The sequence below is a fragment of the Schistocerca nitens genome, chromosome 5 (assembly GCF_023898315.1).
Source record: "Schistocerca nitens isolate TAMUIC-IGC-003100 chromosome 5, iqSchNite1.1, whole genome shotgun sequence".
NCBI classification, from domain to species: Eukaryota; Metazoa; Arthropoda; class Insecta; order Orthoptera; family Acrididae; genus Schistocerca; species Schistocerca nitens.
Genome location: NC_064618.1, coordinates 24,554,396 through 24,570,146, shown reverse-complemented (window position 1 = coordinate 24,570,146; position 15,751 = coordinate 24,554,396). Strand labels below are relative to the sequence as shown.

Below are 15,751 nucleotides of genomic sequence, written 5' to 3'. Positions count from 1 at the left end.
CCAGCCAGCCACGGAGTGCCGCAGAGCTGAACTCCACTGACAACTTAGTGCTGCGTCACACCAGCCACTACTGACGGCAGAGCTGACGAACTGCCAGCAGACCAGCAGCGGTGCAGCACCAGGTGTGGGACGGAAGGCGACGAACAGGCCGGCAGTACTGAGTTCGACGCCTGCCGCCTACACCACACCACGGATGGGGTGGCCCAGGGAAGAAGAGGCAACGAGAGGGGTCGAGTACAGCCCCTCAGCCGGTAGCGGCCATCCACGCTGTACCAGACTGGGCTCGGCATCCGCATCGACGCCAGAAGAACGACGTCTCGCTGGCACACAGGCTGAAGGACTGGCGCTGGGTCCGACAGAGTGTGTCCGTGACCGGGGGAGGAGGCAACTACGGCCGGCAGTGCACCACCCTTTGTTAAGTTGTCGCAGTAAACGATTCACTGAATAATCGTGTTTTCTTAGCGACACTAGCGCTTCCAGACGATTCCTGACATCGTGCAGAGGCGTCATTCGCTCGGCCCCTCTGTAGCACTATGAGCACCACGTTGTTATGAGTTGGTAGTTCTCACTTTGCGTTCACTGGAAAGGTCTTTTCAGTTACTTGGTATCGTGTAATGGATTCTGTTTTCTTCTCTTTCGAACTAAAGGGGTCACGCGACATTACCCATTGCCTGACATGGTTCATCGTTAGCTTGGCCTTTTGTTTCTGTGTGCCTTCCTGCCAGTCTACAGCTCTTGTATTCGCTTTTTTAGCATGCCGCTATATGCCCCTGAATCTCTTAGCACACTTACGTACAGCTGACGTTTACACAATTTGAAAGGGGAAGACCTCATATGGTGATAATCTTATAGTCAGATGCATAGTTGAGCTACAGGCTGCCGCCACATATGGTATTTGAGCGTCCCACCCATTATAACGACTATTCGCTTAATAACTTCACATTTTCCCGGAGGTTTTGTGCACCTATTCTGTCCCCCATTCAGTTGGAACTCTAATGCGCTTGTCTGTACTTCCAAATCCGCAAATACCGATACAACTGTTTCATTAGACTGGACATAAAATTCCTGCCCTGATCAGTTATCACTTTCTCCACTGACCCAAGCTTTAAAACCCCATCAGTGAACACCACCTGAGCTACCGTCAGACCTGCTGATTTGGTGTGGCAATATAGATCAACAGTGTGAAAAGAGGCGATTTATCGTCAAAAGTCTCTTAGTGTCTGGCAATCTTTTCAATGCATCCTGTTTACACTTTTTCCACCAACAATTTTTCACAATGCATCATTGAGTGGTTCAGCAGCTCCTCTGTCCTGCTAAGACAGAGTCTGGCTCCGTACATTGTCAACCAAGCATTCCAGCAGGACTATACGTTGTCCGCACTTTGGTGTACAATACTCTGTGCTCAGCGCAGAACAGATCTTCGTTCACGAACCGCAGACAGCTTTTGTCAGTGGCCCATGCTTTTCGCTTCTTGTTTGCAGAAATGCCAACACACTCCACCACGTGTACCTTATTACTTAATCTATCTGTATTACTGTGCATTTTCCAGGGATGGTGCATCAGTTAGAAATCGAAGCCATAAAGCTCACAGGGGGAAGGAGTGGTATGTTTAAGTTCATCATTTATTTTAATGCTGCGTGATCCGTTAGGACCAGGCCCTAGCGGCCAGAGAGAGTAGCCATGTTGTTGCGGGAATAGGTGACTCCTACTTTTGAGGAAGGACTCTCCACAAATACACCGAACACCATCTGTCCTCAGACGACGGCTTAGCTCGAGATAAGAATCACACTCTGACCAGGTTCGTGTTGTACCTAGTCCACCCTGACAGCTGAGTGGTCAGCGCGACGGAATGCCGTGCAAAGGGGCCCGGGTTCGATTCCCGGCTGGGTCGGAGGTTTCCTTCGCTCAGGGACTGGGTGTTGTGTTGTCATCATCATCTCATCCCCATCAAAAGACTTGCACCAGGCGACCGGTCTACCGACAGGTGGCTCTAGACAAGCGACCTCTAATTTCATTTTCATTGTACCTAACCGATTCTGGGAGATTCCACATTCATTCCTAGTGAGAGGACACAGCTTTTGCCCAGCCATATGGATATTAGCATTGTAAAAATGAAAAAGGAAACAAGGCAGATTGTTTTCTATGCATGACGTCACAGAGTCGATTCTCACGAGTTCGAAACTAGGAGAACTTTTTGCAAGGGAGGTTGCTGCTTTTAAAATACTGGTCTTTATGTCACGGTGGCAGGTGTATTACAGGAAGATAAAAATTTCTGAAGATGCTCAAAGTAATGGAGGACATGTGAAGTTGACATTCCCTATCAGCAGGTTTTGCACCATATTTTTCACAACACACTTGAAGGGCTGTATTGTGGCTTCTGCCTGATTAATGGACTGATTAGTCACACTATTTTCCTGGGCCTCCAGCGTGTGCACCAAAAACCTAACGCATGCACCCGGAGAACTTCCAATTATGTCTAGTACAATCAAGGATGTGAAAATATGTCGACGTTATTTGCGTGATGAATACCTACCTAAGAAGAAATTTTGGGCTGTAAAGGGCGGTAGCCAAGAGAATGTGTGAGTACATTGTCAAAAACTGATTATTGTTGTAGAATGATCCATTAGTGTTATTAAACATATAACTGTTCGTGTTATACCGTATGCAACTAATATTATGTTAATGTGAAGAAAAAGGAGTATGCTATTTCAGTGTGTTTTGTAGACCATCTATTTTTTAGAAAAGCATCAGTTTCTATCATTTAATTACTAAAAATATAACATTAAAAATTAAATTTCTTTTCTGACAATCACATTTGCGTCACGAAACATAAAAATGCCAGTAACAATGTCATATAAAGTTACTGTACAATTTAAGCACTTTTTCTCAGTTTCCCACAAACGTGTTGACTTAAGCCTCTGTCAGAATATAAAATTCGATTGTGCACTGTATCAGCAAAGTAAGGCAGATAAGTGCGATTTGAACAAGACATAAAGCCAGAGGTTATTCATGTCGAATTGGACTTCTGGAAGGGAAACAGTAGCATATCTTCAATGGATCATATGTGAAATGAGACCACGAGAGAATCTATGGGAGGAGAACAAAAAATTATAATTCAGTTGAAAGAAACAACTAATTTGGTGTGAACTCTCTGGGAGAATGAGCGAAACGAGAGAAGGAAAAAAGCGAGAAATTGTTGTTTTAAAAGGGATAATATCAGACCAAACTAATACTGACTATGATATGCTAAGAGATTGATGCAGTACAACATGCAAGGAATTGCTTTAGAGCTTCTGGGAGCTTTCATGCATAGAATGTGCTGATGAGTTATTATTCTCTCCCACGTAGACATAGTGAAACGGTTATTGTGCTAACAGTAGGACATTAGGATACATACGAAAGCGTACACACATTTTTCTCATTTGGCTTCCAAGATGACAACAGCCACGTACAAAGAAAATGTTAGTACAATTTCTTTTCATTACTAAGATACAATATCCTTTACACCATAAATTTTAGAGCGAACACAGAAACATTATAAGGCATTACAAGTATTAAGTATTTATGACGAATTTGTTGGTGTTTAAACACGGTTATAGTAAGTACGAGCACAAAATGCAATCCCTACACAGATTCACGATACTGACCTCGAGCCCGTGGCAGTGCGCACGTATCTCAGCATCGGTGTAAGTGTAGCGGTCCTCCTTGATGCAGGAAAGTGCTAGCTTGCCGAACTCTGCAAGCAGCTTCTTGCAGTGGCCCGGCAGGTCGGAGCCAGGTGGCAGCTCGACGCCTCTGCTGTGCAGGCTGCGGCGCACGATGCACTTGAAGAGGGCGTGGTGCACCTCGAGGGAGTCGGCCGGGAGCCGGCCTCCCTCCTCCTCAAACAGCACGCACAGCAGCAGCCAGCCCAGCGGCCACGACGCCAGGGGGCGCAGCACCTGCAGGCAGCACTGTTGTCAGCAGCAATGCAACCCGTGGTAGTGTTATTTACAGGGAACGAGTGGGTTGTGTTCCATTTATGACCTTCAGAATGGTGGAGAAGTATCAGTCTATTTGTGAGGATTCTACCATCAATCATCATGTTGTCTTTCATCTTCATTTACCTACAGCTGAATGGAGGGTGGCACTCTGAAGTTTTTCGACACATAGTGATAGAGTTTAATGTAGCTGCAAGGAGTTGGATGGTGGCCAAATGTGACTTAAATTGAAATTTCAGTGCACGATGGTCTGTGGAGGAAGGACAAAGAGGTCACACTACTCGTCTCATGAAATCAACTCCTCTCCACTACCATAACTTTTCTCGGAGGGTCGGAGGGGGGGGGGTGCTTTGAAGACACTTTTTATAGTTGTTATCACGCCACAGAAAGATGACTTGAAGAATACCGCCGTCATCATGATCACTGAGAAAGGCGACCATAGTGTAGATGGGAACTACCATGTTGTCTTTCATCTTCATTGACGTACAGCTTCTCTCTATAATACGATTAAATTGGCTTGAAATTATTTCACAGGGGATTTTGACTGAAGTGGTTTCTGAACTTCCAGAGGCACAGCAGATATGATATTTTATGCTCGACAAATTCAGGAAAAAAGCAGGGAAGTCTCTATATTTAGTTTTATGTTACTTGCAAGAAGCCCCTGATTCAGTACCTAGGTCTATCATGTGGAAGATGTACACTTTGTATGTCCTCAGCATCACGTGGAACTGGTTCAGGCTGTTCATGATGGCGTATCTGGGCAGATTTTACGCAGTAACTCTGCATAGGGTTCGTTTCCAATCATTCAGGGTTTGAAACAAGGCTGTGTGCTTGCTCCAACACTCTTTTCACTGAATATGGCTGCCATGCAGTACGAATCATCTGGCGTGGAGATTAAATTTTGTTTCGATGGAGGTCTCTTCGTTCTGTCAGGATTTCGTTCACGAAGACATACCCAGGTGACACAAAGACGTACCCAGGTGACAGAACTGCAATATGGCGATGACACTGCATCTCCTGCTCTAACACTCGCAGAGTTACAACACTCAGTTAGATGGTTTAAAATAGCATATGATTGCTTTGGTCTTACTGTCAAAACATGAGAAACAAAGGCACTAGGACAATCTTTTCCAGGATTTATTCTCCGTGACTTCAGTACCTCCATTCTAGACAAAGCACTCTGGCAGGTTGAGCGCTTTTAGTATCTTGGAAGCATTTGTCTAAATGGTGTACCTGCGAACAAGACACTGACGGAAGAATTGGGGCTATCCATGTAACATTTGGACATTTAACACACAAAGTATTCATGGGTAAAGACCTAGCGCTGCATACCAAACTTGTGGTGTACAGATGTGTTGTCATCTCTAAGCTAGTGTATGGCTGTTGGACACCATATCGCCGTGATATAAAAATTTTGAGCTCTTCCACCGACGAAAATACGGTACATCTTGAACATTAAGTGGGAAGACCATGTGATCAGCTGTACGGTTCTTGAGAAACACCATCCAAACAGCACTGAGGCAGCCATCGTCACTTATCAACTTAGATGGTTAGGTCATATTAATCGCATGGGTGATACGAGACTTCCCTGACGGTTTATGGTGAATTCTGCTTGGCAACAGACTTTAAGGAGCCTCTTTGAAATTCTTAAAGGACCAGTTAAAAGACATCATGAAGACGACTCCTATAAACATTCAACCGTACTAAGCATGTGCTGCAAACGGCTTATTATGGAGAAACTCTGCATCCACCGTTGCCAACTTCTTTGAAGCAAAACCCCGCAGACATGAGGATGCCAAGCGACAAGCAAGAATGTTAGCTACAATCCCACTCTCCTGCAACCATTCTGTGAGACTTGTGTTGACACATGTTTCATGCCAGGTTTGATCTGATCAGCCACACGAAAGACATCCATACATTTGGTTGAAATGCTTATTCTGTGCAGGAAGAAGCTGCACATGCTTGGAATGCAGTTGCGGCAGACAAGAGATGAAAAGAAAGAAGGAATTAGGAATCACGGAAGTAGAGGAGGATTTAGAGTTAAAAACAGAGCATATTTAACAGACCAGAGGATCTAGGACGTCAAGATTAGCAACAGTCCACTGCAGGTCGCGGCCAGGACTGGAGAGAGTGAGCAGCCTCGCAGGTCCTCTATAGGTCAACATCACACTGCATTGTCGGCACTGAAAAGATAGACTGAGAGACGTGAGGTGCAACAAAAGAGGCATGATTTTTATTCAGATGTGGACATCACTTACGTTAAAGTGAAAGTAGAAGAAAAGAAGGAACAGAGGTTAAGGTTTGAGATTCCATCAACAACGAGGGCATTAGAGATGGAGCACAGAGATGGCGAGCGCAGTCCAATACTTACATTTTCAAAGGATCCACCCGAACAGTTATCTCATTGAAGGAAACCTGAATTGCGTTTTGCTGGATGGGGATTATCAAGAACGTGAGTTCATGTCGGAACAACTCCGGCACATCACCTAGTACTGGAAATTACTCAAGAATGTCTTCTAAAACAGTTTATAGAAGTTACTAACATCATAATAGGATTTTAAGCTCTGTTCAAATGGTTCAAATGGCTCTGAGCACTATGGGACTTAACTTCTGAGGTCATCAGTCCCCTATAACTTAGAACTACTTAAACCTAACTAACCTAAGGACAACACACACATCCATGCTCGAGGCAAGATTCGAACCTGCGACCGTAGCGATCGCGCGGTTCCAGACTGCAGCACCTAGAACCAGTCGGCCACTCCGGCCGGTTTAAGGTCTGTTCTCATTCATTAGCCGGCCGGAGTGGTCGACTGGTTCTAGGTTCTAGGGGACTGATGACCTCAGATGTTAAGTCCCTTAGTGCTCAGAGCCAATTCATCATTACCAGTATCATTCACGATTTTAAAAAATATTACTTCAGTCAAAAGTTACAAGCTGTGAAGCTTTAGTCGGAGTATAAAACTCTTCACTGTCGTTTTGTGCCTTCTGTCGGAAATATCGTCAGAGATAAACTGGCAACTGCAGTTTGCAATTTGTCTCTGAAGATTTTCGTCACAAATGGGGAATGAATATGGCGGAATAGCCTTTCAGCCTCAAAGTGTTAACCAAAAATCGTCATTCTCGAAAGATTAGAATATCTTGCTAAAAATATGAATTTGTTAGTGTTAGATTGATAAAAAGTTTATCGAATTTAGGAATAACAGGAAAATTATTTTCCTCGGTGAGTTGGCAGTGTTGTAAAGCTTAATTTCATATGAAAAACTTTTCTGGTATCGTCGAATTGACATTATTTACAAAGCAGATTTCTTCAAACAGTAATTGTCATCCTGAATATTTCCCTAAAATGCATTCAGAGACGTTCCAACAGAAAGAGTGATACATACACTGACGGCAGGCGTATTCATATACAGAGAAACGCAAACACGCAAAATATGGCGCTGCGGTCGGCAACGCCTGTATAAGACAACAAGTGTTCGATGTAGTTTTCAGCTCGGTTACTGCTGCTACAGTGGCAGGTTATCAAGGCTTAAGCGACTTTAAACTTGGAGTTATAGTCGGCGCATGAGCGATGTAACATAGCATCTCCGATGTACCGATCAAGTGGGGGTTTTCCCGTACGACCATTTCGCGAGTGTACCGCAATATCTATCATTAATCCGGTAAAACATCAAATGCCTGACATTGCAGCGGCCGGAAAAAATCCTGCAAGAACGGGACCAACGACGACTGAAGAGAATCGTTCAACGTGACAGAAGTGCAACCTTTCCGCAAATTGCTGCAGATTTCAATGCTGGCTCATCAACAAGTGTCAGTGTGGTAACCATTCAACGAAACATCACCGATATATGTGGTTTCGGAACCGAAAGACACTCGTGTACCCTCGATGACTGCACGACACAAATCTTTACGCCTCGCCTAGGCCCGTCACCATCGACATTGGACTGTTGATGACTTGAAACATGTTGTCTGGTCGAAGGAGCCACGTTTCAGATTGTATCGAGCGGATGGGCGTTTGCATATGTGGAAACAACGTCATGAATCCACGCAGACTGCATGTGAGCTGTGAATGTGTAATGGTGTGGGTGTGGGGCGTGTGCAGTTGGTGTGATACGGGACCCCCGATACGTGATCCTACGACTCTGACAAGCGACACGTGCGTAAGCGCCCTCTCTCATCACTTGCATCCATTGTCCATTCCGATGGACTTGTTCAATTCCAGCAGGACCATTCGACACCCCACGCATCCACAATTGCAACAGAGTGACTCCAGAGACACTCTTACGAATTTAAAGCCTTCCGCTGGCCACCGAACTCTCCAGTCGTGAACGTTACTGAGCAAATTTGTGATGCCTTGCAATGTGCTGTTCAGAAGAGATCTCCACCCCCTCGTACTCTTACGGATTTACGGACAGCCCTGCAGGGTTCACGGTGTCGGTCCCTCCAGCGCTACTCCAGGCATTAGCCGAGTCCACGTCACGTCGTGTTGCCGCACTTCTGCACGGTCGCTGGGATCCTTCACGATACGAGGCAGGTGTACCAGTATCTTTGGCTGAGCAGCTAATTTGAAGTACCTGGTGACTGCCGCCGACGACCTCGAGGAACCTGCTGGCGCACTCTGGCTTCTTGGTGGCGCCGAAGTAGGCGACGACGAGGCGCTCGACGTGCGGCCAGTGGAGGCCGCGCAGCGCGACGCGGCGCTGCAGGCGCTGCAGCAGGTGGGGGCCGGCGCGGCCGGGGCGCGCCGTCACCAGCAGCCGGCAGTCGGGCAGCAGCCGCCCCGACAGCAGGTCGGCCGCGCCGCCGCCGCCGCCGCCCTCGCCCTCGCCGTCGCCCTCGCCGCCGTCCACCACGACCAGCAGCCGCTCCTCCAGCTGCGGCAGGCTCTTCCACAGCGAGGGCGCCGCCACCTGCCGGAGTTATCGTCACGTCACTCGTTGGCAGCGGCCGGTGGCGGACCTTCAGCAAAATACAGTCCTAGGAACAATCTTTCACCTTGTGAATCTATTAAAAAGAGAAAAATGTTGCTCTATGAAAATGCAAAAATATTCTACCGAAGTTGTTCGACAAATAATTAGAGCTCTATATTATACAATGGCTGATGGTCTGAGTAGAGACAACAGTAAATACGTCATTTATTTTCAGATGTCAAAACTGTAATTTTATGAGTTATTTGGGAACATAAAAGAGGATGTAAGGGAATTGACACAAAAAACAAAAAGTATTTTTCAGCAGAAAAATAAATGCCATAGTCACTACTTAATTCCTCAAATTCTTCGTTCATCATTTATTTACAATACCTCCAAAAATTTACTAACGATGAATAAAACAGTAACCAATAGCAAATACAGTACATAAAACGAACAAGTAAGTAATTGAGCATGCGCATTAATAAAGTAAGAAGCATTAACATTTATAAGTTAAATCGCACAATATTATTTGACATATCTATATTTACTAAAACCTAATGAATTGCAACAATTTGCATTCTGAGTATGCACCTACATGCATTTTTAAAGTTTTCTGTCTGATGATGGCTGCTGCTAAGCTGAAACTCGTGACGGTTTTAACAAAATATGATTTGATCGACATATTGACTTTCAAAATCTAGTTATAACGTACTCTATGCTGTAGTAGACAAGCCAAGAAGGACTGCAGGTCTGAGAACACGTGCTACACCGTTGTATCTGCTGAACGTGGATTATGTGAACAGCACCAGCAGTTGCCTGTGGCTAACAAATTCCATCCACTGTAGTGTCCTGTCTGGACTCTGGCTCAGCAGGACAGTGCATGGAGCCCTCCACTACAGTAGCGGCTGTGTGGCGGCGCTGCCAGCCGCCCACGACTGACAGGCTCTGTGTGGAACAGTGCCCACAGTACAGCATCGCTACGAGAGACCTGTACAGGTTGGCCGACAAGCCAGTAGGCATCAGTAATTGAGGAGGGTTTACAGTTAATAACTTCGGGAGGACGACGGTTCAATCCCGCGTCCGGCCATCCTGATTTAGGTTTTCCGTGATTTCCCTAAATCACTCCAGGCAAATGCCGGGATGGTTCCTCTGAAAGGGCACGGCCGACTTCCTTCCCCATCATTCCCTAATCCGATGAGACCGATGACCACGCTGTCTGGTCTCCTTCCCCAAACAACCAACCAACCAACAGTTAATAACAGCGCGTATTTAACACATCAGGGGTTTATTTACACAGGTGTACAGGGGCCATCTGTAGGACGAGAGATAGTGAAAGGATTTTGGCTGTCAAGATTAGTAACATTCCACTGCAGATCGTGACCAGGGCCAGAGGAAGTGAGCAGCCTCGCAGGCTGACGGTAGATAAACATCACACTGCGGCGTCAGCACTGTCTGTACTACGCGTGGGAGGCTCTTCCCTGCTCTGGCCTCGGTGGAAGCATCGGAAGTATCCAGACTGTTACTGTTTTCTTGTTAATAGTTATACGTTACACATTCCTCCCCCTTCACAAAGGTCTACCTGGTGTCGTGATTTTACTATGATCAGGGCCTTGTAACTTAAGGAGCAAGGAGAAGAAACAAAAGTTTGATTGCCTTGCATTCTAGTCGAATATGAAATTTGAGAACATCATTTATGTTAACTGGTCTTCCGAGGAGCGGTGGCTACGGTTTGGCGACGTACCGGGGGCAGTACACAGGACTCAGTGGCCACCGGGCTGGCACTGGTAGGTACGTGAAACTGAGCTGAAAGTCGTACTACTTGTAGGAGCACAATAACTGATCAGTTAACTAAATTATCGTCTTACAGGGAGGGCTACAAAACATTATGGTTTTCCACGGGCTCTTAGCTTTTTAGTCTATACAGGGAACTTGTAAGTTCGCAGTAACTACTCTGACTTCTAGATTTTTGCTTTGAGGATTACAAGAGAACATACTGACACATTAACAACAGCCAAGACAAAAGCGTAGTTAAATGAATTACATACCTTCCTTGGATTGGTGGAAAAGTTAGACCAAACAAATCTACTTAATTGGTTAAAATGGCTCTGAGCACTATGGGACTTAACTTCTTAGGTCATCAGTCCCCTAGAACTTAGAACTACTTATACCTAACTAACCTAAGGACATCACACACATCCATGCCCGAGGCAGGATTCGAACCTGCGACCGTAGCGGTCGCGCAGTTCCAGACTGTAGTGCCTAGAACCGCCCGGCCACCCCAGCCGGCTCTACTTAATTCTCCATAATGGAAAGTATTAGGTTCCCTAAGTAGCTACATGTTCCTATTGTCTTATTAGGTTCGCAACGAATTACTCCAAACTACGCCAGGGAAATAAGATAACACTAGAAGTACCGGACTACTCCGCACCAGTCCGCAGCTCGTGGTCGTGCGGTAGCGGTCTCACTTCCCGTGCACGTGTTCCCAGGTTCGATTCCCGGCGGGGTCAGGGATTTTCTCTGCCTTGTGATGACTGTGTGTTGTGTGATGTCCTTAGGTTAGTTAGGTTTAATTAGTTCTAAGTTGTAGGGGATTGATGACCATAGATGTTAAGTCCCATAGTGCTCAGAGCCGTTCGAACCATTGAACTACTCCACACCCCTTAAATTATCACGTGGGTCATTTCTGACCCACAGTACGAAATCACTGTTTTATTGATATTTCAATAGTGTTTTGGGTGTCGCCATGTCACACATTACGTTCAGGAAGAGTCTAGTGTAACCAAAGGACAATCTGGTCTCTAAAATGAATAGTACACTGTCAAAAATAAATTTTCAGATATAAACGTCTTTTTTTATTTTAGAGAACAACGGTGTCGTAGCAGGCGGAGAGGTGATACTCCGACGTGGCGCGTCCCAGGTGGCGGATAGGGGGGTCCTCACCGGTTTACCGGCGGACTTAAGCGAAATAAAATAGCTCTCGCGGACCAAACACTAAACAACCTCTACGGCTAACAACCGTAGTTGTAACTCGGAGCTTGCTCCATACAAGGTTGACTACCTTTGAAAGTCAAACATGGAAGGAAATCTTTCAAGGAATAATCCACCGCTTGGCAATAACCAAGGAAGACTGCACTCGGATACGATGGGCAGTCACCTGAAAGATAACTTGGATGAGTCGGAGCATCTGAAAATACCCAAAACGGACAGACGACCAAAACTCAAGACAGGACAAATAAACTACATTGCGACACACAATATAAATTCCCTCATACAACCAGGCAAACTCAAAATTCTGACGGATGAAATGGATCGCAAGGGGATTCTCATAACCGGACTTCAAGAAATGAGAAATACTGATCAGGAGCCGATAGAATCACAAGGATATAGGATTTATAAGGGAATACCAGGGAAAAGAGTCATGAAACAGTGTCCACAATTTGGAACAGGATTCGTGGTGAGTCTGAAAATAATAGAGTCCATAATAGAATTTAAAGCACAATCTCCCAGGCTCTCAATATTAACTCTATAAGCTGCAAATAAAATGTACACAATAATAAATGCCCATGCCCCGACAAATGATAAAAATAATAAAAAAGAACACAGAGAAGAGGTAGAAAAATTTTGGGAGCTCTTAGATCAAACGACGAATAACATTAATAAAAATCACATCAAAATTTTAATTGGAGACTTCAATGCCCAGTTAGGAAGGGAAAAGAGATATAGAGACATAATAGGGAAATGGACAGCACAAAGAAGAACAAACAAAAATGGCATAAGACTAGTGGAATTTTGCAGAAACCATGACATGATCTCAAAGTCGACGTATTTTAAGAGAAGACCAAGTAAACTAAAAACTTGGAAACATCCAGACTGGAAAAAAGGAGAATGGCAACTGGACCATGTCTGCATGGATAAGAATTACCACAAGGAAATTTACAATGTGAAAGTACTGAGAGGGACAGATACCGGATCAGATCATTACATGATAAAAATTAAAATTAAATTAACCCCATTAGCAAAGAAAAAATCCCACCAGAAGAAGAAGAGAACCTATGACCCTCATAAACTGATACAAAATGAGGATTATGAAGCACAAACCAGGGATATAAAAATAACAGATGATCTGGAAGAAATAATTCCCAAATTGAAACAAATAGCTGAACAAGTTGCCCCTATAAATCCAAGGAAAAAACACCAGTTGTGGAACGATGAATGTGATGAAGCAGTGTTGGATCGACACCAAGCCTGGTTAAGGCATCAAAATGAAAAAAACAGAAAAATCATATTTGGAACTCACAAAACAAAGGAAGACAACACAAAAAATAATAAGGAGAGTTAAACGTCAGTACCAAAAAGATATACTTCTAATGATAGAAACAAATAGTGAAAAAACAAACTCAAGAGACTATTACAAAATATTTGGCAGACAATTACAAAGATATGATCCTCCAACATTAATGTTAAAAGATAAAGATAATAACCTAGCCCATAGCAATAGTAAAAATACAGAAATTCTAGCAGAAACATTTAACAAGTTACTAAATTGTGAAGATCCCCCAGAACTTCTTCAGATAAACACAGAAACCCCAATTAAAACACCAGCAGAAAATATAAATCCACCTACAATTAATGAGGTCTACAGAGCTTTGAAAGAACTCAAAAACTACAAAGCAAGTGGAGAAGATCAAACGTTTGCTGAACATTGGAAATATGCAGCAGAACCAGTAAAGATAGCATTACACCAATGCATAGTAAAAATCTGGAATGAAGAGAAATTACCAGAAAATTGGACTACTGCTATAATACATCCATTACATAAGAAAGGAGAAAATGATAATATACATTCTCTATCGACCGGAAAACTCTCTTCAAAATTCTAGCAGAATACAAAGTAGACAACAAAACACGGGCTATCATAGAGCAAACTTTAACCAACACGACCTCCAAAGTAAAGTTCTGTGGGGAACTATCAGAGCCCTTTGAAATTCGCACAGGTGTCCGACAAGGCGATGGCCTCTCACCTCTCCTTTTCAATCTGGTGTTAGATAAGGTCATAAAAGAATGGGAAACATCACAACAGGGGATAACCTTAGGAAACCTACAGATTAAATGCCTGGCTTTTGCAGACGATTTGGCGATTGTCACGAAAAGTATAAAGGAAACAAAAGACGCTATTGAAAAACTGCACGAAATCGCTGCCAAAACTGGACTACAGATCTCTTACGAAAAGACACAGTTTATGAGCACAAAGAAACTCTCATCTCTGAACACAAAGTATGGCACGATTTACAAAACGGCAAACTTCAAATACCTCGGTGAAACACTACAAATGAGTGGACATAACAGAGACTCAAACGAAGAAAGAAAGACTAAACTGGACAAGGCATACAAAGTAGTGTGGAATCATTACAACAAGAAGTCTATCTCACAAAAAGCCAAATTACGCCATTACGACACGGTGGTGCTCCCCGAGGCACTATATGCAGCAGAGACCACACTAATCCTAGGGCATACACGTATCAGACAATTAGAAAAAGTAGAACGGAAAATACTTAGGAAAATATTTGGCGCAACTAACAACAATGGAATATGGATCAAGAAACCTACAAAGGAACTGTACAAACATACGGAGACAATCACAGAAAAGATTAGAAAACGCAGACTACAATTCTATGGACACCTATACAGAATGCCATCACACAGGCTGACCAAACAGATCTTTGACTGGGTAACCACTAGAAACAACAAATGGGTGGCAGAGGTAGAAAACGACCTGAACCAGCTCAACATAACAGCAGACACAATAAACGACAGAATAAAGTTCAGATACATCATTAAGAAAAGTAAACTACATGAGATACAATGCGACAAACGAACAGGCATAAAATGGACCGAAGAACGCAAGCAAGATCACAGCCAGAAGATGAAAGAAATATGGGCAACCAAAAAGGCAATCAAGATGAAGCCGAAGACACAAAGCCGACAAGAAGCATGGACAGAGGACCGGAAGCAGAAACACAGCGAGCGAATGAGGGAAGTTTGGGCAGCAAGGAAGGCAGCAAAAGGAACTGGCCATGTAGTTTAGTCCAAATGCGCTCTTTAAGGGCAAAACACCAATAATAATAATAATAATATATATATTTAGTCTAGCTGGGATACGTACCCGGCTTCGTTCAGCGAGTTGATATGAGGTTGTGTGATTTTTGGAATAAAAGGATAAACTTTAAAGTAGAAGACGTAAAAAAAAGTTAGCGTAAACATATTCTAACTATATACAATACTTGTTAAAGTATAAGAGGTAAATTTTTTTTATTGAAAACATATTCAAGCTATTCACTATAATTGTATTCTAGCTTTTTACAATACATGTTTATAAACAATATTTTTCATTTTGTTATCCGGAGTAAATAATTCTTCGAATTTCCTACTCGAGAGCAAACTACGTATAGTTGACCGTGAGAGAAGCAGGAGTCTTTGAGGTTCATAGCGTAAGATTTTAAAGTTTGTCCTTGCGCTTTGTTAATTGTAAGACTGTAGGTTAATTTGATTGGAAACTGCACTCTTTTAGGCTGGAATGGCTGTTCAGTAAAGACCAGTATTATTCTGGGGTTACATAGTAGTTCTTTGTGCTTTCTAGTCATAAGTTCGTCTTCGATGATGTTATTCGATAGCTTTTTGACGATCATCCTTGTTCCATTACACACGAGTAGTTTTGGTGAGTTGAGATTTCTGAGTAGTATGATCAGAGAGCTAGTTTTAAGTTGAAGGCAGTAAATGGCATTTCTGGTACTTGCAAAGAGTTTACAATTTCTGTAGCGAAGTTCACGCTTTCTTCAACGTTTATGATGGAGTCGATGGATTTGT

General features: G+C 43.6%; 1 protein-coding gene across 1 annotated transcript in view; it reads right to left on the bottom strand.

Annotated features, from left to right (window-relative positions):
• The window catches only part of LOC126259520 (uncharacterized), a 171,208-nt gene that overhangs the window by 108,820 nt on the left and 46,637 nt on the right, over positions 1-15,751 (bottom strand). The window contains exons 3-4 of the mRNA XM_049956379.1: positions 8,552-8,887; positions 3,648-3,941 (exon numbers count right to left, since the gene is read on the bottom strand). Of these exons, the coding sequence (XP_049812336.1) occupies positions 3,648-3,941; positions 8,552-8,887 (630 nt within the window). The remainder of the gene's footprint in view (positions 1-3,647; positions 3,942-8,551; positions 8,888-15,751) is intronic.